The sequence below is a fragment of the Acanthaster planci genome, linkage group LG03 (assembly GCF_054643075.1).
Source record: "Acanthaster planci isolate LZ-2023a linkage group LG03, COTS_SCS, whole genome shotgun sequence".
In the NCBI taxonomy this organism is placed as follows: domain Eukaryota; kingdom Metazoa; phylum Echinodermata; class Asteroidea; order Valvatida; family Acanthasteridae; genus Acanthaster; species Acanthaster planci.
The window spans coordinates 18,827,770-18,851,948 of record NC_141779.1 but is presented as its reverse complement, the minus strand read 5'-3'; the positions used below and the strand labels follow the sequence as shown (position 1 = coordinate 18,851,948).

The following is a 24,179-nucleotide window of genomic DNA, read 5'->3' as shown; positions in this document are numbered from 1 at the left end:
ATGAAAAATTATCAGAATATTACCTTGAGATCTGGCACAACAACTTTGTTCTTGAAACCAAAGATTAACAATTGTAAGTAAATCTACTAATTAATGTTTTTGTCACCGTTTCATGCCTGAGTGTTTAATAACTAGTTGTCATGTTCTGATCATCTGCACGCCCTTTTGTTTTGTTCTTCCTTCTGTTTTCCTGCTCTGTATCCCCTACTTGAGATTCTATCCAAGTCTTTCCGCACCTAATTTCCTCCTCTTTTCTCCGCTTCTCCTCCTCAAAGTCACGCCTGAGCTGCTCTTGCCTCTCAGCCTCCTCTTGCTGCTTCCTCTTGGCCTCCTCTCGCTCCCTCCGCTTCCGTTCCACGGCCTGCTTTCTCCGCTCGGCTTCGGCTGCTCGCTTGGCAGCTTTGGCCTGGGAGCGGGAAATGCCGCTTAGTCCTTGACTGGTAGAGTCCTGAGACAATGATTGGAGTCAAGTATAAGTCCGTTATCAAAAATGAAGTGGTGAGAGTGAAGCTGTCTCTACCAACACACAGGTCCATTACCTCAAAGTGTGCCAAGCACATTTTTGTATCACGGCTATTAAATCACTACTACGCTGACCTAAATTGATGGGTACATACGGCCAAGAAAGGGTAAAATGAATGTTCTTCAAATAAGTTATGCTTTGACATGGCAATCTTTAAATTTCTTTTTTAAAAAGACACGGGCAAACTGGTTTGACAAACTAAGGCCAAAATAAGGCACATAGTGCAGATAGAACTTATATATTAAACATAAGATCAATTTGGTTCATGTACATGTACATCTGATATTTTCAACTGGTCATCAGCAGCTGACACATTGAAAGCATTTTGGACCCCTCTCCTCCTCAAAAGTGACTGCTCGTAAATTCTCAGGAGATGATTCAAATAGTACACGTAACTGTCTACCAAAGCAGTACCATAGAAAAATCATGTGTACATAACAAGTCAAGAGGTAATACTTGAAGTACAACATATTCACCCTGAAAACAGGAATTAATAAGAGAACTGCAAATGAAGAGAAGTTCACCTATGATATTATCCTTATCGTACAAGAAGGTGGAAAATATCTGGAGAAAATGTCTAGAGAACATGACAAGAGTAATAAAGCTCTGCTGAATGAGGATTAAGAAAGAAAACATACATAAGTATTTGTAAACAACAGATAAAAATCATTAGGTAGAAAAAACACAGGGTCTGACTTTTTAGTGGCACTACTTTAAATTGGATGTATATTTCACGAGAGCCTATTTCTATGAATGGGAAGATCCAAACAGAATGCCATACAAGAATGATTAAGTTCACCGCAAGAGTTGCCAACTTACGCATCTCAAAAGTCAAAGCTTACATTAAAAGCACTACACACGCGTGTTACTGTATATCATGAATGCCAAGATTACAATCATTTATCTTGTAATGGATCTATCCCTCTCACATGACACTCATTAACATCGGTATTTCAGGTAATGTAAGCCCATTAAGAACAAGTTAGAGATACCATGAGAGAAAGAATAAAGCTTCTCCTAATGAACCATGGTAAGTTCTGCCTTATTCCCATTGAGTAAAATGTCACTCCCTCATCTCTTCAAAATTAGACTGAAAGATTTAGAGTGAAAACTGCTGTAAGGCTCTATAATTAGATAAACAGATTTTGAAAGAAAATCCATCAAACAGAAAATGAGCCTCATCAAGTAAATGTTCACCCCTAATCTCAGTTGTAGTCAAGACAAAGTTATTAAAAGAGCAATGTGTAAAAATCTCATGCAGTATAAATACATTTTCATATTGTCCAGGATTCATTTGAGAAGCTTTCCATTAACCGTTTCTGATTGTCTCAAGCTGAACGCTTGTATGGACCCAACCGGCAAATTTTCAAGCTTGGTTTTGATATAAACAGAATGTCCGCATCCCTACTCAGACCAACATGTTGAATCCAAGAAGTATAATAATCTAATCTATATAATAAATGGAAATAAACTCTCGTTTAGATTAGATGACTGAATGGTTTAAGTGGTTCAAAAGTGATCCTAGCTAGACCCTCACAATACCACTTATGAGCTGGGCTTATTAGCATGCTTCAGGAAAGTTTACGAGTGGAGCACTGTAGGATTCAAGTCTGCAGTTGCACACCTATGCTAAAGATGCCAAATAAAATGTTTTCAAGTATTTTGAAATTTGTTTTCAGGTTTATTCTTTCTGTCCTCATATATGCATGTTTCACATTTAGCACTAATGTGTCTTTAGATGCGCTCTGACCTCTGACACTAGTGTCTAAAATACATAAACGGGAAGGGTGCACAAGGAGAGTTCCAAGACAACTACAGCACATATGAAATCATGAACATAAACACTGGAACATACATGTATGCCAATCTAAATGAACTTCTAAAACGACTATACCTCGGTGTAGACAGACATGAGTTCCGAGTCTGCTGTCATATCCGTCTGAGCCACTGAGGGCGGTAAAGGCTCAGGCTACAGGAGTGCACAGGGTGGGGTGGAGTAGGGTTGGGTGGGATGGGTGGGGTGGGTGAAAGTGGGGATGGTGTGGAATAGTACAGGGGGATTGAGGAGTGGGGCAAGTGCAGGAGATACAGGGGGTTTGGATGAATGAGATAAAACAACATTTATGAAATCTCGGCACCATCTAGCTTTACATTGTCTAATCACATCTAAGGCTCACACAGCAGCACAGTCAGCATTTTCAAAAGGGCGGGTGAGAGCACATGACCAAAGAATTCCATGCAAACCATGCACACCTCGCAGATGACTTTCAGCCCCAAAAGAATTAAAAAACACTTGACTATATTTTCATTTCAGATTTATACAGGTTTGTGTTTCTGATCATGCTAGACACAAATAAACATTTTTGTAACTTTTCCCTTCTTGTTAAATCACTTCAGTGTTTGGAGTAAAAAAATCCATCGCTTTAATGAAGAGTAAGTGATTTGGGTCAAAAAGTAACCAGCTTTTAAGAGCAATGCTTCAATCAAGAATATAATTACTAATTATGTGAAATATTTCATTTCCAAGAAAATTGCAGCTTAGAACTTCAGTTTTTGTTTTTAACTATTGGTAAATATCCTAAGAACAAAACAGTTATTAGTTTACTATGAGAGAGCACTTACAATGTTAGGATGTATTGTGATATTAGGATATATTAGGATATTGTGGATTAGGGTTTGTTAAAAAGTGAAGCACGCCACACTGTGAGATAAAAAACTTATAATGCATGTGAATAGAAGGATGAAATTCAACATGTTAGTTCATGTCAGTAAAATGCTTTACCTTTAATTAAGTTAATAACATCAAACACAGTTATGAGATATATTTTGTTCACACAGGTATTGAAATAAAAGCGAGAGTAAAAAAATGAAAGGGGGCGGCTTATTGAGTTCAAAGCTACACACTAAAGGTATGTATACCACCAAACTGTTAAGGAACAGATAAAATCTAAATAAATATTGCTGCTATATATGTATCGTTTATGGACCACCATTTTCGAAAAAAAAAATGGCACCTGAAATATTATGACTCACTGTTAGCGTAAATGTAACAGCAAGTCAGTTCCATAAAATAATCAGCCACGTTTGTAACTGTTTATTGGATGTTACCTCTGCACTGTATTATTATTTTAACCAATAAAGTTACTTCTGTAACTACATTGGTTCAGTTACTTCTTCAACTGATAAAGTTTGCAAAAGAGGTACAGCTACGCTAAATGCAAGCTACAAAAACAATGTGAAAATAAGGGTTTTTTTAATTTGCCTTGAAATTTAATTGTTGACTACCTAACTTGACAATTAAGATTTCACAGTGGTTTTCTTTACACATTTGTTCACCCAAGGTCAGAATAGCTCTTAAGAGTCAATCTTGGGAATCTTTATTGTGCGATAACATGAAAGAGCGGGTCACTGATGTGGAGACACACGTGTAAATGTGTATTGCATCTCTGATCAAGCAGTCATATGAGATGAATCTCTTTCAAACACTGACGGCCGCAATGACGCAAAGTGGCATTGATCTGATCATTTTTGTATCGGGGAAAAGCCCTACGCTGAGCATTCACTGTCCAGTACCTGTCCTTCCAAACCCATCGTGCAATCCTCCTGGCAATTTAAAGAGGGAATTTTTCACCCACAGTTTTAATTGAGATGCTTCAATAGTGTTGTCTTGATACCCGAGGGAAATTCAACAGCACTAAATCAGAATTGCAAGTGACTACTGAATTCATCAGATATCCTAAGTGTTTTTATATAGCAAGTTCTCAACGGCAAGAATATTTACAAACCTTGCACTGACTGTGTTTTTCTTTAAGGTATGGAAGGTTTTTTTTCCTTTAGGGTGAATTTTTGCTTCTGGTATGACAAGAATGCAACTAAACAATGTCTAATGCTTGTGAGTTATAATGAAAATACTGGTTGCCTTCATATACTGGTACTCTTTTGTTTCTATATAGTGAAGGATACACACAATGCAAGCAGTAAGACCACCCATATCTAGTCCAATTGAGGTATGACAGACAGTTTAACAGGGCCCAATTTTATGGCGCTACTTGTCATGAAATTGTCTGTCTGTCAGTCAGAAAGTCATGCTACCATGTTACATCACAAACTTATGCAAAGTTTCCTCTGAGGTAAGCATGCCTTTTGCTGTCCTTACTGCTTAAGGTCTCCGTAAATTATGCTGAACTGCACTGTGAAATGGGGCCCAGGTTTCATCTTTCTTCCCTATTAAGAATATTCATTACTTGACCATATACCTCTTATATGATACATGTTTGTGAAAAACGCAACTGCTCACTACAAAAAACTTAACTTCAGCCTGTTTTTCAGATGCCTCTAGGGGCGAATTCAGCCCTGTAACACTGATCAAAACCACTCTACCTGGATTTCATAAATATTTATCAACCATTTGCAACTATTAATGGTAAATTGGGAGTAACTATGAATATCAAGGTCATTATAGGCTTTGCCTGGAAGGAACATGTTAATGCCAGGTACTTTGCAGTGCTGCTAATGCTCCAAGCTCGGCAACTGTCTCCCTACTGCCCATTTCAATCATTCTCAGTCTAGTTTACCACACTTATTCCACATTGCCTACTTATAATACACCTGTTCTACTTGAAATTCAATGACTACCAGCGGGATAGGTCGGTCAGTACTGTAACCTCATTCTGAAGGGCTCCATATAATGTGCAGTTATCCTAGAAACCTTCTTGCCAGTACAAAACTAGTTATGCACACTGCATACTGCACATTTGACTTTTCTCATTGTGACCTTCATTTCAAATTAATGTTTACTGTTTACAATTTACTGATTTGTGCAGTTCAAAATGAAATTCATTTGAAGTTTCCAGAAATACACAGTAGAAACAGGAGCATCAGAAAAAGTAGTGCCTTTTCCATACCATTACAAGGAACACTATAATTGGGACACAAAGACAGTTCATAGGAAACCATGTCTGCGAACATGTGTGTGAATTTTTAATTGCACCTTACTGATGCAAAACAGCCCGCACCATTTAGAATCTGTCGTAACTGCCTCTGGGAAATTTGCATTTATGTGTGTCGACAAAATGCTAAGTAACATTCTGGTTGAGGGAGAGTTTATCCTCCTCACCAGAGGCATGGCAAGATGGCTTCTAGGCAATTTAGGGCTTAATGGTGATTTCTGGAATAATGAAGAACGGGATAAGAGCAATGATCCTACAAGCCCACACCAATGGAAGTGCTCCCAACACAGCAACACAGCTGAGATTATTCAGAGGGGAAAAAAGAGAACATTAAAACCTAAAGACACGCTCTGGCCCAATATTTTTTGTTAAATAATTTCAAAGCAAGGATCAGCATAAACTACTGAAAAAAGCCCACATCGATTTAAGCTAGTACCCAAGCAATGGGTACCTAACAAGATTTCAAGCCCTTGAAATTAATGTGCAGTAATTTGCTATGGTTGGAGACACATTTCCACTGGCTTCACTGCTAACCCTCTAACAAGTGGATAGGATAATGAGAAGTGACAAGCACTAAAGCCTATGTTTAATTTCCAAATGTGAGCCTTATCTCGAGATCACTCTCTTCTCTGCGGCATCTCATTAAATATGCATCCATTCAGGAACGGTAGATATGCGGGTGTCAATATTGGAGTGTGCATCAAATACATCACAGGATGATGTAATCTTTTGGCAATCTCATTAAGTATGATACACAAATCATGAATGAACGATGCACTCTACAAATGACATCAGGAAGTCAAGACGAAAGAAACCTTGGCATCTTTCATCCGAAAGTTTACAAGAATGGTAAAAAAGCTCTGAGGAAGAGGAGTTTAGCTCAAGCAAGAATTTGCTTGCAAACGGTGCAAAAAGTCACTCCAATAAGTGTGACAAGAAGTGGGTTAAAATAATCAACAACATCATACTTGAATACTTGATTAATTTAATGTGAATAACAGTACCCTTTTGTCATGCTGCAAGAGGGTAGGCTGTTTTTACTTTCAGGGTGGAAATGCTGTACAAGTACAACTTCCATTATCTGAAAATATACTTAACATTTTTTGTTTCATTTTTACTGGCTCACTATGACCACATTTCAATTGCAAGATTTTAACAATACTCTACCTCTTTGTAAATCTGACAAAATTTCCACTGAGTTTTGTCAAGAAGTATTGACTTTTCCATTCCTTTTTTTTTAAACAACAGCTTTAGAGTTTGGGGGAAATGGGAAAAAGCCCCCATTCCCCCACTAAGATGTGGCATTTGTAATTCCCCTATGAGAAATAGAAGTGAAGAAAACAAAAGCATGCACCAGTGATGCAAGGCCTTTTTCCCAGCACCTGCATGCAAAACATTATAAGCTTTTTCTTTGCAAAGACACTTTCAAACAACAACCTGAGAAGAAAACAGCACCCCCAAACCATGCACATGCAAACAACCACGCAGAAATATATGCAAATGGAACATGTATTTTTTTCCCCTTTCCCATACATGCTGGTGGGAAAGAAAACTTTAAGGACCAGATGGATTCCTTCCTTGCAACCTGCTTGCAAAAACAATGACATCAATTCATGCAGCACACCATTCACAAACATACAGGCAGGGAAACATTTCAGCCACATCAATCGATAATTGCGTGTACGCACAGCCTGACTTTCCACTCCAAAATCTCATATCCGTCAGTGAACTATTAACACATGTGGACACTGATTGAACTCCAATGCAGGAGGTTCTAAACAGGTCCTGGTGCACAACACAAAAATGCACCGTTCAACTGTGCAGTGTAATGGCATGTTGCTGGAATGGAATTGATTGCCTCTGATGCAATATTGTTTGGACCTTCAATTGTCCCTGATCTAGGCCTGGCGGAGATGGGCTCGTGAATGACTGCATTATTGAGCGCACATGTGTCAGACATGAATTTTGCATGTCTGTGTTGTTTGGCTTGCAATTCTAGGGCGACTCAGTCAGAACAAATGGGCACACGTGCATTTTTTAAAAATTTAAACAAAGCATTCCCTGAGTTTTATGAATGCTTTAAATTATGCCATAGAAAGGCCATTTATGTCCACAAAACACTAATTTTTCAAAGACACAAATTGAACAGATGAAGGCTTTGTATGGAAAGTCTTATGTCAACAACGTGTTCACTGAAGCTAATGACAATATAAGTTTTTGAGGTCTGACCAAATATGCATGTTACACTGCACACTGCTCATGTTTCTCTCATGCCTAAATCCACTGACAAATATGAGATTTTCCCGGAGAAAAAAGCTGCAACACACTGACAACCCTGAGATCTGTATAAGTACCTCTTCTTCTTCTGAATCCGAGAATTCCTTGAGGCATTGTGGAAAATAAGGGATGGAAAAACAGTCAATTGTAAACTCGTACACTACATTCTTTAAATACTGACATCACAGAACAACAAATGAGCAGCTGTGAAATTTGTAATACATGTACCATCGCATGTATGTACCGCTATTTGTGCATGCATGACCTTTGGCAAGAATGAATTATGACCAATTTGATTTTTGACCATGATGAAATACTCCGTGACTAAGCAGAACTTTTGTTTCATACCAGGGTACCAGCAGGGTCAGAGGTCTTTGCTGCCCCACACAAAAATCAACCCTTGGATGTAAAGCCATAAATTCCTTAACACAGTTGGCTGTGACTGCGTAGGTACATGGGACGTGCCAATGTCAGCCCATCCAAGCAGAAACAAACCATGCACTACCAGTAGCTGAAACTGGTAACCAGCCAACTGATTCTGCAATTTATTCATGTTATTACTCTCCTTGCCGTATCAACCAGCAAGTGACACAAAAATAACACAATGCAAGCTGCCGGTTGACTACAGAGGTGATGGTTCATTTGTTATCCAAGAGAAACAAATTCTCCCTACTTTGGAGGAAAAGAAACGAATGGCAATTTTTATCATTACTGTTGAACAGCAAGTCAGCTATGTGACAATGGAGTCGAGAATGTATTATGATCATTTCCTACATGGTGCTCGGTAAAATGTCAGATGAGCCTGGAAGGCTTCAGTCAGAGGGTTAATGTAGCTGTGCTCATCAAGAGCACACGGTATGATGGATGTTACAGAGGTAATGGCTTCATGTTGAAAATGGCAGAAGCTGTACAGGGTGTCTTCATTTTTCATCTATCTGTTCCAATACATTACTGCTCAAATACAACTTGGCTTCATTAAAAGAACTGATATTTTCTTTATGATTATGCAATAAGATAATGTTTTTCTGGCTATGCATGTTTTTACCAAGTGTAAATGAATTTTTGAATATGTTCAATGTGTTTTACTTTCAGAGGTACATGTACAATAAAAACCAGACTCTATTTCTTTTTCACCATTTTGGTTACTCTATCAAACACACATGCGTGGCAATGAAACACAAGTGGCGGTTAAAGTTTTTCTGAATCATCTTGATCTATCTCGGCAAAAGTTTTGCTACACAAAGTCAACTCTGCTGCGACAACCTTTTGTCAGTAGCCTCGAGTCATTTTCTGAGCATCGGATATTGCCGATGACAGCATTATACATGTATTTGATCTTGCATTAGCTTGCTGTTATGCCGTATTCATCCTGTTTTTAATTCAAAGCTACAGTGCTCTTTCAGACAATCCACGTGAGGTACACGCTACAGTGGCCAATTGCTCGTGGTCAATGTGACTCTCTTTCCCTGCACATTCAGTGAGATTGCATTGGTATGTGACTTGAAAGCCAAAGCTTAAATCAATTTGCAATTTCAATTCAATGGAAGGTAACGTCAAGTTCATTCTTGTTTTGTCCAAAAAAGGAACCAAAAAAAAAGCAGAGAAGGAAATTGAATTTCACAAATGTGATTTTTTTATTTGCTACCGCCTATGTGAAAGGCCAGCAAAAGCCAAGTGCATTTCACAGTCCTGAAATTTTTTAGCACCAATACTGAAGACTGAAATGACCATTTGCATTTTTGCTTTTCCGCAATACATCATCACAGAAAGGCTGAATCCTGCAGGCTTTCTAACAACTGTCCAAGATAAGATATCAAGAAAAGAGAATTTATGGAAAGACGTCTTCCCAAGATAAACGCTCATAGGAAGGCATCTCTCCAAAAAAATGAAAGCAATCATTCCAAATCACATTTTATCAATTTTTACCCATATCATTTTTTCTGAGTTTACCCAAGAAACTTTGGACACATTCACTTCTAGTCTTTTGGAAAAGCAAGAATGACATATCAAGCCATTCCCTATATTCATGTATTAGGTTTCATGCTTGAGATTACAAATCTTCCCACTTAATTTTGTTATTCTATCTCTGCGATTCAATCATATTCTCAGCATCACACTAAACACAAATTTGCATCACCACTGCAGAAATCAACTTAATGCCATTTTCAAATGAAATCACACAGCAGTGTGCTAATTTACAGCAATGCAAGAAGCATTTTGGTTGGATAAAAACGACACTACATATATTGGCTTAATAGCTTTGTTGCCTCACACATGCATGGTTAGCAGTTGTTAGCAAAAGAGCCCGCCACACATGCAAGAGAAAAAAAACCAATGACTTGAATAATGCATACATATTTCACCCTCCCACACTTACTTTCCGTTGTTGCACTGGTATTACCGGTGCTTCCGTTTTCTCAATAACTGGTTCTGTGTTTTCCCTTTCAATCTGATGTATTTTTTCAACAAAATTTATTAATGGATACAGAACAATGCTGTCACTTTAAGAGAAGAAATTTGGGAAGAAGAGATACAGACGTATGCTGGAAACTTGTGAAACACAAGAAGACAGAAACAATGCAAAACCCAAGCAGTTTATCCCCCTTTCCCTCAGACAGAAAGCCCATTTTGACAGCTCAAATAAAATCAATCTTACATTAAAAGGAAAGACAAAAGCTCTGACATGAGCCTCAGGTGTTGATCTCAGCTTCTTTGGGCTGATATGCTACTTTCAACCCACTTTCATTGCACCGAGGTGAACCCTGACTGTCAGTTATTAGCCTGCCCATTTATGATTAGGAGTGCATTATGATGCAAGGTTGACAGAGTGTGAATGGACTACCTTTGCCGGGTCACTGAACATAATCAGGTCATCACAATCACTGACAGCACAATGCTGAATTCAAGGTTGGCTGAATTCAAAGTGGCAAACCGAACAGGATATGGGATACCGGGTACCTCATTTTAATTTATGCTCCAGTGACTGGTACATTAAAGATATGAGTCATTTTTGACAAATCACTTGTACTGCATAGAGAAAATTTCCTATTTAAATTTTCTGAAAACTTCTAGCTTTTCAAACTGCACCATATCATCCAGATGTTATGAATTTTCTGATCACTCAAGTGTCCAGATCAATAATTTATGGATTTTTCTTAATGATTTACCTACAGAATAACAACAGGTTTGTAAAAGGTACATTCTTTTTAAAATTGAGCACAATGTGATTTTGCCGTTTGTAATTAACTTTCTAGCTAGCTTGGCCAAGTGAAGCTGGTTGCATGACAGGTTCCTCTGGAGTTAGCAAATACACTTTACAAAAAAGAGGTTCTGCAGAAAAGCTTACTATTGAGGATTGCTTTGGCAAAGTTTGTTCTGGGTTAAAAAAAAACAGCCACCAATCTATTCATTAAACACTACGAGGCCCTTGACTTTGGAGGGGAAAATGTTCAAGAGATTTAAAGGTTAATAGGCAAGAACATGTTTTCTGAGTGTTGGTCAAATCCCTGTTATTGTATTTTCATCTCATTAGAGCAAAGTCTGAATATCAGTGTGAACATCAGTGTTGTGGCATTTTGTTCCTGGAGCAAATTAAAACTGTATCCATGTTTTGTTCATGATTGCAAAACTAAGGATATTAGGCATTAACGTGTCTTCTGTTTCTTGAAATCTCCTGCTCCAAATGGCAACTACTCTGAGAGGGAAAAATAAGAGAAAAAAATCCTCTTTACTCACGTCATGAATAATGATAAACTCAGGAGATTCGGCCTTCTCCTCTTCTTCCTCTTCGTCCATTTCATCTTCTTCGGCTGTCTCCTCCATTGCAGGTGTCTTGGACAGTTTCACATCCTCGCTCTCAGCATCTTCTGCTACCTCTTCCACTTTCTTCTCCTCCTCTGCCTTGGAGGTTTCCTCGGGAGGGGGTTTGGGCTCCTCCTTTACAGCCTCCGCTTTGAGTTTCTTCTTGGGCTTCTTGGCAGGAGACACCTTTTTCACAGGGGCAGGCTTCTTTGGTTTCTTGGCTTTAGTTGCTATTTAAAGAGGAAAAGAACACCGACTCAAAATTATCATCAAAATAGCATTAACCCCATCTCCCCCAAATCACACCTAACAAGAACTTCTTGGGTAATCCATTTCTTCAATTCTAATTCTTCTTGATAGAAACATATAATTTCAGGGAGACTGCCCCTAATCTTTAATATGAACTATAATGTATAGTTATGGAAGAGATCTGTAAACAGAATCTTCTCATTTTAAAAGACAACTGGCAGTCATTATTTTCCCCCTTAATTAATCAATCTTAAAAAGCAACTGTTTCTGAAAACATCCTATTATTTAAAACGTTCTTCCCCAAATGACTCATTACATGGAAATGTCCACTTCTAATTTTACTAGTGAAAAGCCAGGCAGCCAGGCACTAAGTGAGCCCTCGTGGGTTTGCTAAGGAAAGGTCACCGCTGCTCTTCCAGAACTATCTCAAATGCAAGTCCAAGGGAGGTGCATATCATTTTTTGAGTCAGAAGCAGTATTACCTCAGCAACAATTCCCTGCCTTCCACTGTGGCTGTCGTAACACTGCAACTGATGTACAAGACCACAGTCAGGGAACCAGTCTCAGTAGAACCAGCCGAGCCAAATTTGGCCAAATTCAAATGCCCAAATAGCACCATGTTGGCAATCTTCAAATGAGTCGACAGCCAACTTTAGGATTGATCTGAACCGCTACTTTGCCACTTGTGAATGAATGAATCTTGTGAATCAATCCAATCCACTCTCCAAAGGTCTGTGATTGCCTACCTTTTGCAGGTTCTGCCTTTTTCTCTTCTGGCTTCTTCTCAGGCAGCGGTTTGTAGAGTAGGTGGTCAACTTTATCATCCTCTGGCTTTTCTGTTTAAAGGCAATGAGAAACGCAACAAAGTTCGGATTTTAAACAGGGAAATTGTGGTGAATGTGCACCATAACGTACATGTACTGCAGTGGTGAGGTGGCATAAATTGAAAAAAAGGGGGAGATTAGAATTAAAACCTGCCAAAACAGTGGACATATTGCCTTCAAGTGCTAGTACCTGCTGGTAAATTAATGACACAACACCTGCCATGGATAAGTCTTTGTGTGACAGTGATCGTAAAGCTTTCATTATGCTGGTTTGTAAACTGCAGTGGACTGAATAGAGACCCTGGGACAATCGGTAACTTCCAGTCATCTTTTACTCTAACAATATCTTTATCTATCATTAATAACAGCAACCACACATGCTCATACACAAAATATTTGCTCGCAAAATACTGTCTAGAGTACACTTCTGATAAAACTGCATCTGAGTTTCGATAAAGTTCACCTGGAAAAAAGCAAAGAACACTTTTACCTCAACTGTGAATACCTTCAAAACAGTCAGTAAAAAGCCACCGCTACTTATGACAACACTGAACCACAGTAGCGGTGATCAGCCCAAGTAGGGTTACCGTCAAGGCTAGAGGGTAAGCTTAGAGACTGCTGCTACACACTTACTGACAACAAACTCCTCCTTGTTCTTGTCTTTGCTGCCGCTTGACTTGTTGCTCTTGTTGCTTTTACTGCTCTTGCTGCTCTTGGTGCTCTTGGCATCGGGTGCCTTCTCTTTCTCCATCAGGCCTGTCTCCTTCAAGATCTTGGCTAGTTCTTCGTCCTCTGCGTCCAGTTCTTTAGGCTTGGTAGGCTCTGCAGGGGGGCGCACAATGGGAGGTTGCTTCTCCTATTGGAAAGTTGGCAAATGTTGCATACATTACAGACGTAGGCAGCAGGATATGCTCTCTCCAATATTGGCCCTGTGCTTGAACCATCAACTTCTGATTGGACAATGCCAACTCTTGAATATTGCATATTACTGATTGGCATATGTCATTCCTGGTTTCTTTAACCACTACCAGCCGGGGACTCCGAAATCGGAGCCGTATGGTTTATATGTGTGGCCGGGGTCTCCGAACTCGGACAAAGGAAACAGGGCCCTGTAACAAAAGACTGTACTCCGAACAAAAGACCAGGCTGCTGGGCATGACCGGCATTTTTCACTCTCAAAAGTGGTGATAATCCAGCGTTATTTTGAAACCGTATACCAGGGTTTGGGGTATTTAGAGCAAGCGGATTACCACCGGGGACAAAAGCTCTCCACCACCGCAGCGATGAGCCACACAGCACCACTGAATGTTAATCTGGCCCCTATTGAAAAGAGGTCAGCAGTGCACTGAGCCAGGTTCGTGAACAAAAGACAGTTGTATAACACCGCACAATCTGGGCTCTGTTTACAAGGCTGCAGGCCTGGCTGAAATATTCGGGCGTCAATGAAGGTCACCTGTCAACTTAGAGTAGTGCCTGAAGATTACTCCGTGCGGCTATAAACGACTGTTAAATGGAATGATGAATTGTTGAGGAATTTTGAAAACAGAAAAAATGATAGTCATGCCGGCCCAGCATCCTCAACGTTGAAAAATGCCCCGGCCCGAAGTGGTTAATGTCACGTATACCACTGCAAGCAGATAAACTGATTTTAGTCAGACCCTCCACTGTCATTCCACTTCCAGTAATTAAGGTAGGGGGAACCAGGCAGATGGCCCTTCTTCTGTTGTTCAATGGGGAGGGGGGGTGCCTGAATGCTGACCATGATACTGGTGTCTAATGCCCTACAAAAATAATGGACAACATGCTCTACATAATATGCCTAAGCTGCAGAAACAATGCAATAGCAGGCTAAGTGGGGTTTCTAGTCAAACCTCGCCACAAAACAGCATGATGGAGTTTCACCCCACATACCTGTTCCTTCTTGTCGGCAACACCATAGTTTGTGACACCAAACTCTAGGGGCCCCCCTGCATCACCTTTGACGCTGGGGGTGCTTTTGGCTGCTGCCGATTTGCCAGATTTGACAGTTGGGGCACTCTCCACCCGCGACCCAGCAGAATGGAGGGATTTCCCTGTCTTGCCTGAGTGCACAGAGGTGGCATCTCCAGCATCACCACCTGAAAAATGAAGGTGGATAGGTAGTTACTGAAGGCTGCATTCATATGGTTGATTTCTTGGTTACAAGTCAACATTCAGCAATTTTCAAATCACTCCAAGACTTGTGAAATAACCTCATGTCACATAAAGAAAAAACCTAAAACCACAAATCTCGTGCTGAATAAGAACTTGTGGACACATACAAAATAACTTCTTCAATGCATAGAGAGGCTTTTTACCTTTTCTTAAACAAGACAAATCGCTGTGAATTTATCCAAACAGTAGTACTTCAAAATAACTCACACACATCTAATTATGAGCAACTGCATCTCCAACAAGCTCAGGAGTTAGTAAAGGATATTTCAAAACTACTAGTTTTTCCACAACTGAACCGATATATGTTTGACAGTGATGACTTGCTGGCTTACCAACCTGATGCCTAAACCACACAAATGTGAGAATGTAACCACAAGATTTACCAGTCCCATGAATTCTCGAGCATCTACGAAATTTTGTAATGACACTTGCGGGACTTCCGTTCCATAAATACGTATTCTTTGGACTAACACAAAATCACTTTGTAAAAAAGTATATGTGCAGGAAAGCAGATGCACAGCACACAATCCAAGGAGAGATGTCAGACCAATATCAAGGAATATTAATAACTACTGGGAAATTGTGTCGTAAGAACAAAAAGATCATATGTTATATCAAGGATGGTGAAAAGTGCACAGTGTTTTGAAAAAGAAGACCAAGGAAACAGATAGTTTACAGCATCTCAGTGGACGTGCAACTGTGAAAAAGGTCAGCAGTCTCACACACAGTGCCTTTTGCAGAAAAAAAATCTCACGTCAATCAGTGACAAAGACTAGTGAATCAGCCACGCTGTGCACACTGTGATCAATCACTTGTGCATGAGAAAGTACTGCACGTGATCGGTGCCCTCAAGCAGAAGAGTGCCACTTCATGTTGGGAGACTCCACATCATGTGCTGTCAACACACTGCCTGCCGTAAACTCACTCTTCCCTTCCCCTTGCTCGCCGGCATCTTTTCCTGCCCCATCGGGCACTGTGTGGGGCGAACTGGGGGTCACTACACTCGGGGGTTGCTCTTCGGGCACTGGGGCACTCTTCTCAGATGGTTCCATTTCCTCCTGCTGTGGCAATCCATCCTGTTGGAAGGAATCTTCGCCAGGTGCCTCCTTGTCAGCCGGCGACTCCAGTGTACTTTCTTTCGTCTCCTCCTGATGGGGTTCATGCTTGGAGGATTCCTTCTCCGACAGAGCATCTTCAGTCTCTCTCTCACTACAGTTGTCCTCAGTTGTTTCTTCTGCTGCATCTGTCACATTCTCACCTCTCCTCAGTGTCACATTTTCAATCTCCTTCTCTTCATCGCTCGGCGGTTCCACATTAATTGCGTCGCTAGGCAGTTCCACGTTAATTCCATCTCTAGGTGGTCTCACATTAATTGCATCACTAGGCGGTTCCACATTTATTGTGTAGCTGTGAGAGCCCGAAGAGCTCGTAGCACTGGGGATACTCCTCGGCAGCTGGGTACTATGAGCACTTTGCTGGCTCTCCAGGCTCCTGTGACTTTGTCTGCTCTGGGCAGACTGGGCACTGGGGGCGCTCCTTCCACTGCGCACGCTCAGCCTGCTTTTCACACTGCCAGCACTGAGGGCACTCCGACTGCTCCGTATGCTCCTGCTCGAGCCAGCACGCGACAGAACTCGCAGCTTTCCATTTTCACCATCCTCCACAACCATGATATCCTCAGCTTGAATGGGTTCTGGCTCAGCCAACATCTCAATGACATCTGGAGCTATTTCTATCTTTTCATTATCTTGGGCTACTTCTAGATATGTGATGGATTTAAACACAAATCCATGTAGCTTACAAAGATTGGAAATGTGAAAATGCCCAAACTGACATCTTATTGCTGTGTCACCTTTCAAACTATTAAGAAAAAATTCTCTGGCAGGTCAGCCAGCCAACAGTTAGAGATTTATTTCAAGTTTTATTTTTGTATCCAAAACTTATACCTCCCAACAAAAGTGGATTTCCTGGAGGGGTCCTGGCCCAACGGGCAGAAATTAAAAAAAAAAAAAAATCTGAACAATATTCAGTACGACAAATTCACATACATGTACATGTCATGCATGTTACAAGAAACTTCTCAGAATGCAAAAAAAAAATCCATGGTACAGTGCATTTTTGAATAGGAATTATGAGCAGAGTGTATACAGCAGTGTAACATGACTTGATGTTTGTTTTGGCAATTCTACTGTGAAAAAGAAGGCTCTGTGGATTCAGAAAAGAACTATGAAATAATATCATCTTATAAGCAGATAAAAAATAATAGTTACAAGATCAGGACTGAGAAATTCTGGGCCAAGAAATGCCTGCAGGAGCAGAGCCAAGAGACAGAAAGGGTGAATTCCAACTTTGGCACGGCAACCCAATACATACTTATGATAATGTCATCAAGGGTGTGGTCATCATCTAGAATAGGCTCTGCCTCCTCTTCTGCATACCATGAATATTCACGATGCATGCAAGCAGCAAACGGGCGGAAATAAGGTGAGGTGCAAAATATAAAAACCCATGCAACTTAAACTGTGGCAATCTCCATCAAGCACTGAAAACATTTTGCTACAAATCAAATCGCATATTATGGTTTGCAAAAGTAAAACAAATGGAGAATTTATCAAATTAAACGTAATAGGATCTGATGCATAAAGCTGAATAAAAACAATCAGATGTTATCTTGTTAATGTAAAAGATACTCTGAATGGTTAATACACCGAATTTAACTTAGCATTCAATCAAGCACAACTGTCACTATCTTTAAAACCTGTTAGCTGTCTAATTTTTGTGTTGGTCTGTACCTGTTGAGACAACAGAGGGCAGCAGACCTACTGACTATTACAAGCAAATCAGGGCAACTTGCATCTACAGAATGGTGCTGGAATAATTATTCACTCAAGATGAAAGCAGCCTCAGGTTCTTTTCTTCATTATAAAAAGCACAAAGCTTGGAAAAGCACCACTTTAATTAGTCTGCTACTCATGATTACACCAAACGTTTGAATTAGCAGCCATGTAAGACAATTATTGGACAACTTTCTCTCAGGAAATGGAAGAGAACTGCACCTGCTTTCACGAGATTCTTTAAGAAGTTGACGGCAGCCTCTGCTGAGTGGATCCTCTTCAGTTTCCTTGACTTCTTGGATGGCTTCTTCTTCAGGGTCGGCCCAGCCCACTGACCATGCTCTGTCGAGGAGGCTACAGATGAGGCATCAAGGGAGTTACGGCGCCGCCGCACCAGGGCCGACTGGACACGCTCAGGATCACCTGAGAGATTGAAGAGTTCTCCTAATTTCTTTGCCCACAGGGTGGCCGCAGCCTGCAGACAAAAATGACAGAATGTGAACTAACTTATTGCATGCATTTTTATGGCGTGGCCAGACAGATCAGAATCCAGTCCGACAGTGACATATTCAATTACTAATCTGAATATTGCCTCAAGACAACACATTACATCAAGATTTGATAGGTATTAAGCTAGCACATTGTTGCCACAGAAACTCTCTTACATCCTGAAGTAACTCTAAGCACTTACAAGGTCAATTCCACTTTTCAGCCAATACAGTTCCGCACAAGAATACAGTAATGCATCAAGTAATGGGTACCCCCTGAAACTGACACTTGCCTGCTTGCTACATTAGTATACTGTACGTTATTTGGCACCTGGGTAATTCCAGAAATTAGGTCTCCATATTTTTCCGTGTCCCTGTCACATCTGACATATGGTTTTTGTGAGTTCACAACACATTTTCTAATTTCCAAGTGTGGTGAATTAATGCAAATTACCTGCCAAACAAATAGTAATAGTTTGAAATCATTCCAGTGATATTTCCATGTCAAATAACAAAGGTCAGATGTAACAGGGACACGAAAATGTCACACTTTTGGACCCCTAATTTCTGGAATTACCCACCTACATTGGAACAATTTTTAGGTGGGTTTCTGTTCAGAAATAACGTGTTCCAGGTGGCATGAACTTTTTTTTATAACCCAAGACCTGTGTGCACTGACTTGGCACCATCACTATGTGTGGCCAGCACAGAGTGACTTTGACAACCAGGGGTGTCCTCCAAACTTGCGCGAGGAAATTATGTCTTCGTTTCTGCATTAAGACCACAGTCATGGTCGGCATCTGCTGTGAATAGAGAAGCACGTACGTCTGGTGCACTTTCACCGATGTAAAAACTGAGGACTCTGCCATGGAGGTGTGTCCGTAGAAATGTTAGAATCAATTTGAATTGGGAGCAGCAAGCACATTATTGTCCCTAGATGGAGTATTTAAGAATCTGATATTGTACCTCGGCGTCCTCGGCCAGATCCCGTCCCGACTTGGGCCTCTCAAGGACCATGGCTGCCACGACCGCTGCATGCTCCTCTAACTCCTCCAGCTGCGAGGGCGCCCTCTGGGATGCAACTTCATCCTTGGCGCTCCCTGTTGTGGACGGCTCCTTTTCTTCTTCATTAACCTTGGCGGGATAAAATGGTGCAGAATTAGGACAACCCAGTGGAAAAGTACAAAACAAAATTTAAATGAATGCGTACAAGCCCAAAGCACCCTTGCTGAAGAGAGGTACACTCTGGCAGGAGTGCAGAAAATGACTGTCAGTACACTTTAATAGCAAAAATGCGTTTTGGGCCACTAATGGCACAGGTATACATGATTATGGACAATACAACAGGACTTAACCAATTTCCCAAATCCTAGATCTCTGCCAATTAAACTTGTGAGACCCTCTCAGAAATCTGTGAGCAGAACGTACCACCTCCTTCTCTGGCTCCTCCATCAACGCATCCTCCTCGGCCAGCTCGCTGGTTTCTCCAAACTCAGTCGGCCAATCGGGCTCTTGCTCTGACATGATGTCGTCCTCCGCAGCGGCCTCCCTCTCCCCATGGTCATCTGCACATGGCAACAGGAGTTCAACAATGGATTACACTCCAGTAAATGCCACTATCGGAAAGCCGCATTCAGTAAAGTGCAACGGCATGCCACAGTTGAAGCCGTTTTTACAGCCTTCGTATAAATTCCAATTTGGGCTGACAAACTGCTCTGCATACATGTACGTGCTTGATTTTAAACTCTACCTTTAATTTAATTTTACAGATCAAATAGCATTTTCTTTTCTTTTGATGAATCTGAATTATAGTACTTGTCAAATATGACAGGAGCGGTTGAAAAAACAGTGGCTATAAAAAAACAGGTGGCCACATCGGTAAATAGGTTTTATCCTCTATACGCTTTGTGTAATGGCAGTTTGGTATCGGCGTAACAAGCCAAGCACACCAATGTTTCAGATCTTCACTTTTTTGTGCAATTAACAAAAGGTCAAAGTTGAACTCATTTAGGCATTCAAACCCATCTTGATGACACTAACAAAATAACAAAGAGTGCACGTTTTTAATGACAGAAATAATGCTGACACCATTACTGACAGTTCAATGGTTACAGCAATGCTAAGAAAGAGGATCAGGAACTGATATTTCAATCCACCGTTTTGTTTTCCTCCGACCTTTCATATGTCCTGTTCCATTGCAATTCTCAAAAACTTACCAGTGCTGGTATCAATTGTTACTCCTGGATGTCACATGCGAAATTGGCAATGAGTTACATGGAAAGCTTTGGTTTTTAGCAATGGGTCAAGCAAAAGGTGTGAATCCAAAGCAAAGTTACATGTAGCATCTGAATTGAACTGCCAAAGGCAAAAAGGACTCAGTGCAGCAGAACCCTGGGTAACGGTTAATTTGGACTCATTGGTGGCTGACTGAAATGGACTTTCTGAGTTTCTTACACACTGATTCCAAAAATTTATGCCTGAGTCAGTGTCACGGGGCTTCTGCTCCTGTTTTGTCCACACTCACAGAGATCTTTTCATTTCATGCTCCTGAGTCAAATCCCTTTTTTTGACCAACAACAACTTTGATTATGAGTCTGAGAATTTAAGTTCAATCTAAATGCAACTCAAGTGTGTGTTTGAGTTACAAAATATGCCACTCGAGAAAGCCTGAGTCAAGTTAGAGACAACAAGCAAAGTAACTCTTTGTGATACCATCATAAGAGCCTGCACTGTTTCCCAAGCAGCCCTCTTGTCCCAATTGAAATCTTTTAAGAAGTGTAATTATTTCAAGTTTGAGTACAGACATGGATGATAAGACACTTGCATCACTGCCTTGATAACGAGCAATTACCAATGGATTAACTGCTTACCAGTAATAAGTATTGCCGGGGTTACTTTGTTAGCAAATAAAAAGGAAAAGGAAAGCAGAAGGCAAAATATGATTTATTATTTACAAGTGGTTTTGCAATTGGTAATATTAGGTTTTTTTGCATCTGCAGAGTTATTAGTAAGCATTACAAAACTGTACAATGCAAGTATGCTTTCTTCTATATTCATGCATACCACAAAACCGTACCATTCAACAGGGCCCATTTTTCATGGTATAGTACAGCTGAGTGGACAACTTTTCCGCAGTAAGGATTATGGGCAAAAGACAGGGTCAATGGATGAAAAAAAGCAAAGTACATGTCATGCATTTCACAAAATGTTCATCTGGACATCTTGTGTCTTGATTTAAGCATGGATGAGATATCACTGACATGTGATGGTACTTTGAGGACTCTGATCCAAGATGAAATTTGGCTCGAAAACAGTGATGAGTTAAGAGAAATCTCCAATCCCGTCCATCCAACCATTAGCAACTCCAAGCCATAAAGGAAGATTAAGGAATCAGAATCTTTTAAACAAGTTTACATCTCTTCACACTGTAACAGCCACATGAAAATGGACCCGATCTCCCAAACAAATAAGTGATACACGTAAAAATTCAGACACTGCAGCCTGGCATGGACAATACAGAATCACCAACACATAAACAGCAAGACTAACTTCAGTGCCAGTAAAACCTGCCCACAGAAAAAAAAAACGGGTGACCCTGTGTCACATATTTAACACATTCCTAGTGATAATAAATAGCACAACAGACTTTTTGTTTAGAGTGAAATGCAATTGTGAAGTTCTTGGCAGTAACATGAATAAAATGGAAGTATTCATTATCAATAACCTGCAATGAAGTGAATAGTGTCACTGAATATTGTTAATGCGTACCTTTCATTTGCATGTGTTATTAGTTTCAACTTGGGTTATGCATAGGTGTTGGAAGCAAAGGTGAAGGACAAGTCACATCATTTTAAACAACAGATTGAAAAATGATAAAATCCCTTCAGGGAGTTCATTCCCTTGCACATGATGCTGGAGCACTTTCCATTCTCACATGCAAGTGTTGCCTTTCAGCAACAATGTAACAACGTGACATCCCATCTTTTGAGCAGTGCAGGTCTGGATTTCTTTCTGCTTTAATATGAGCCTTTTTTAAGGTCAGCATGGGATGGACAGAGGTCTTTGCCATCTGTCAGAGTAAACTCCAGATTTTCTCTCACCGAACTGATCACAAACACTTTGCTTCCATCCCCCATGCCACTACATGATGGCGTTACAAGAGCCAATGACTGGAAGTGTTGATGATAATGATGCTGATGAGGATGTAGATGATGATGTGCTACTGTACTCCTGGTAAATTTGAGCTCTCCCATTTTCATGATGTCTGATCATCTGAATTTTGAAAACTTGTATCAATCCACCCTCATCTTAGATGAGTTTTGTCCATTATTATATCATTAAATATAAGTAACATGATTTTTTTTTTCCTATCTCAACCACTTGCTGCCGGGTGGTTTGAAAAATGCAGTGCACATAATCGGGACTTTTTCAAGATTTTCAGTTTTCAAAATTCTTCAAAAATTCATCATTTCAATTAATGGACGTTTACACCCACATGAATTACTGTCTGGTGACCACTCTAGTCTGACAGACAAAATCTATCGACGCTGGAGTATTTCAGCGAGGCCTGCAGCTCTGTAAAAAAAGCCCAGATTGTGCGGTGTTATGTAACTTTCTTTTGTTCACGAAACTGGCACAGTGCGCTGCTGACCTCTTTTCAATAGGGGCCAGATTAGCTTGCAGCGGTACTGTGTGGCTCATCGCTGTGGTGGTGGAGCGCTTTTGTCCCCGGTGGTAATCCGCTCACACTAAATGCCCCAAACTGTTTCAAAACAAGGCTGGATTTTCTCCACTATTGAGAGTGAAAAAATGTCGGTAATGCCCAGCAGCCTGGTCTTCTGTTCCGAGAACGGTCTTTTGTTACAAGGCAAAGTTCCCTTTGTCCGATTTCGGAGACTCCAGCCACGCGCATAAACACACGGTGCCCGAAACCGGGCTTCCTGGCAGGAAGTGGTTAAAACTCTCATGGACATTTTCATGGTTAATGGGAGAACCCAAAAAGAATGAGGCAATATGACAGTAGACAAACTTCTTCCAGATGAACAAACTTAAGGCTTCTTCACCCAAATGAGCCAAAATACCACCTCGACTCTCAAATCTGAAAACAAATATCACTTTTTGAAATTTATGCATGAATGCACATGAATCAGAAGGAGCGACGATTTGTCTGTGACTGCTAGCAACCCCGCAGCACCTCCATAAAATCACCACCCCCAAAAAACAACACCAAAAGCACCGACAAACGTGGACGTCAAACAGGCTTAGTTTACCAATGCCATCCTGGCTTAGGGCATCCTCCGCCACCGATTCCTGCCCCACACTCCCGTAACTGAAATTGGCGAAAGATCTGGTCGCATCGAGATCACCTCCTGTTATGTCAATTTCTTTAGGATTTTTCAGACAAAAATATAAAAAAGATGGGGAAAATATATCAAAACATGGAGATCTAAAGTTTTGGCCTTGCCAACATTTTGAGTCCATGTGCTAGTTAAACTCATCACCAGAGTCAAGAACCTTGATTTGTTGTTTAGATTGGGAAAAGATTAAATAAATCTATTTTTTAAAAAACAAATAAAAACCAAAACTAAAAACAAAAAGTGCCAGAAGTTGCTAGTCCCAAAAAACTTATTCAACCTGTTAACCAGACCAATATCAAACATTTCGCAAATTTTGTCCAGATTTATCTACTGTAGTGGCTTTTCTGTACGAGGTTGTCAAGAGATGTTCAAACTTGTATCCTCTGGCTAAATCTCATGGCTTGATTTCTGAGATCTCTTCCATAATCTGGATATTTCAAAGTGGTAACATCAACTTTGATCAGCTAACCAGTGATTTTTTGGGGGATATCATTTTGTGTTTAAGCCCTTTATGGACATTTAAACACATACCAGTAGATGGAAGACAAGTTAACACCAAAAAATACATTGAACATTCCCTGAAGAAAAAGAATATCTTACATACTGCTGATACAGTCGCGATTGATCATTGGCTTTTAACTTACGCCTTAATCTTAAAGTGTGATTTAAGCCTTGGACTGATTC

At 40.4% G+C, this 24,179-nt stretch overlaps 1 protein-coding gene across 21 annotated transcripts in view; it reads right to left on the bottom strand.

The window, feature by feature from the left end:
- Window positions 1–24,179, bottom strand: part of LOC110989986 (uncharacterized) — a 46,918-nt gene that overhangs the window by 5,348 nt on the left and 17,391 nt on the right. For 5 of the 21 annotated variants that reach the window (XM_087134360.1, XM_087134373.1, XM_087134367.1 and 2 more), the window contains 13 exons: window positions 21,009–21,032; window positions 19,567–19,703; window positions 19,105–19,272; window positions 17,873–18,125; window positions 17,190–17,246; window positions 14,535–14,740; window positions 13,257–13,479; window positions 12,546–12,635; window positions 11,485–11,780; window positions 10,127–10,198; window positions 7,827–7,853; window positions 2,418–2,492; window positions 237–448 (listed from right to left, as the gene is read on the bottom strand). In XM_087134360.1, the coding sequence (XP_086990486.1) occupies window positions 237–448; window positions 2,418–2,492; window positions 7,827–7,853; window positions 10,127–10,198; window positions 11,485–11,780; window positions 12,546–12,635; window positions 13,257–13,479; window positions 14,535–14,740; window positions 17,190–17,246; window positions 17,873–18,125; window positions 19,105–19,272; window positions 19,567–19,703; window positions 21,009–21,032 (1,840 nt within the window). Of the gene's footprint in view, window positions 1–236; window positions 449–2,417; window positions 2,493–7,826; window positions 7,854–10,126; window positions 10,199–11,484; window positions 11,781–12,545; window positions 12,636–13,256; window positions 13,480–14,534; window positions 14,741–15,649; window positions 16,576–17,189; window positions 17,247–17,872; window positions 18,126–19,104; window positions 19,273–19,566; window positions 19,704–21,008; window positions 21,033–23,408; window positions 23,523–24,179 lie in introns of those variants that run through there. The other 16 variants (XM_087134361.1, XM_087134365.1, XM_087134363.1 and 13 more) reach the window with 14 other exon arrangements.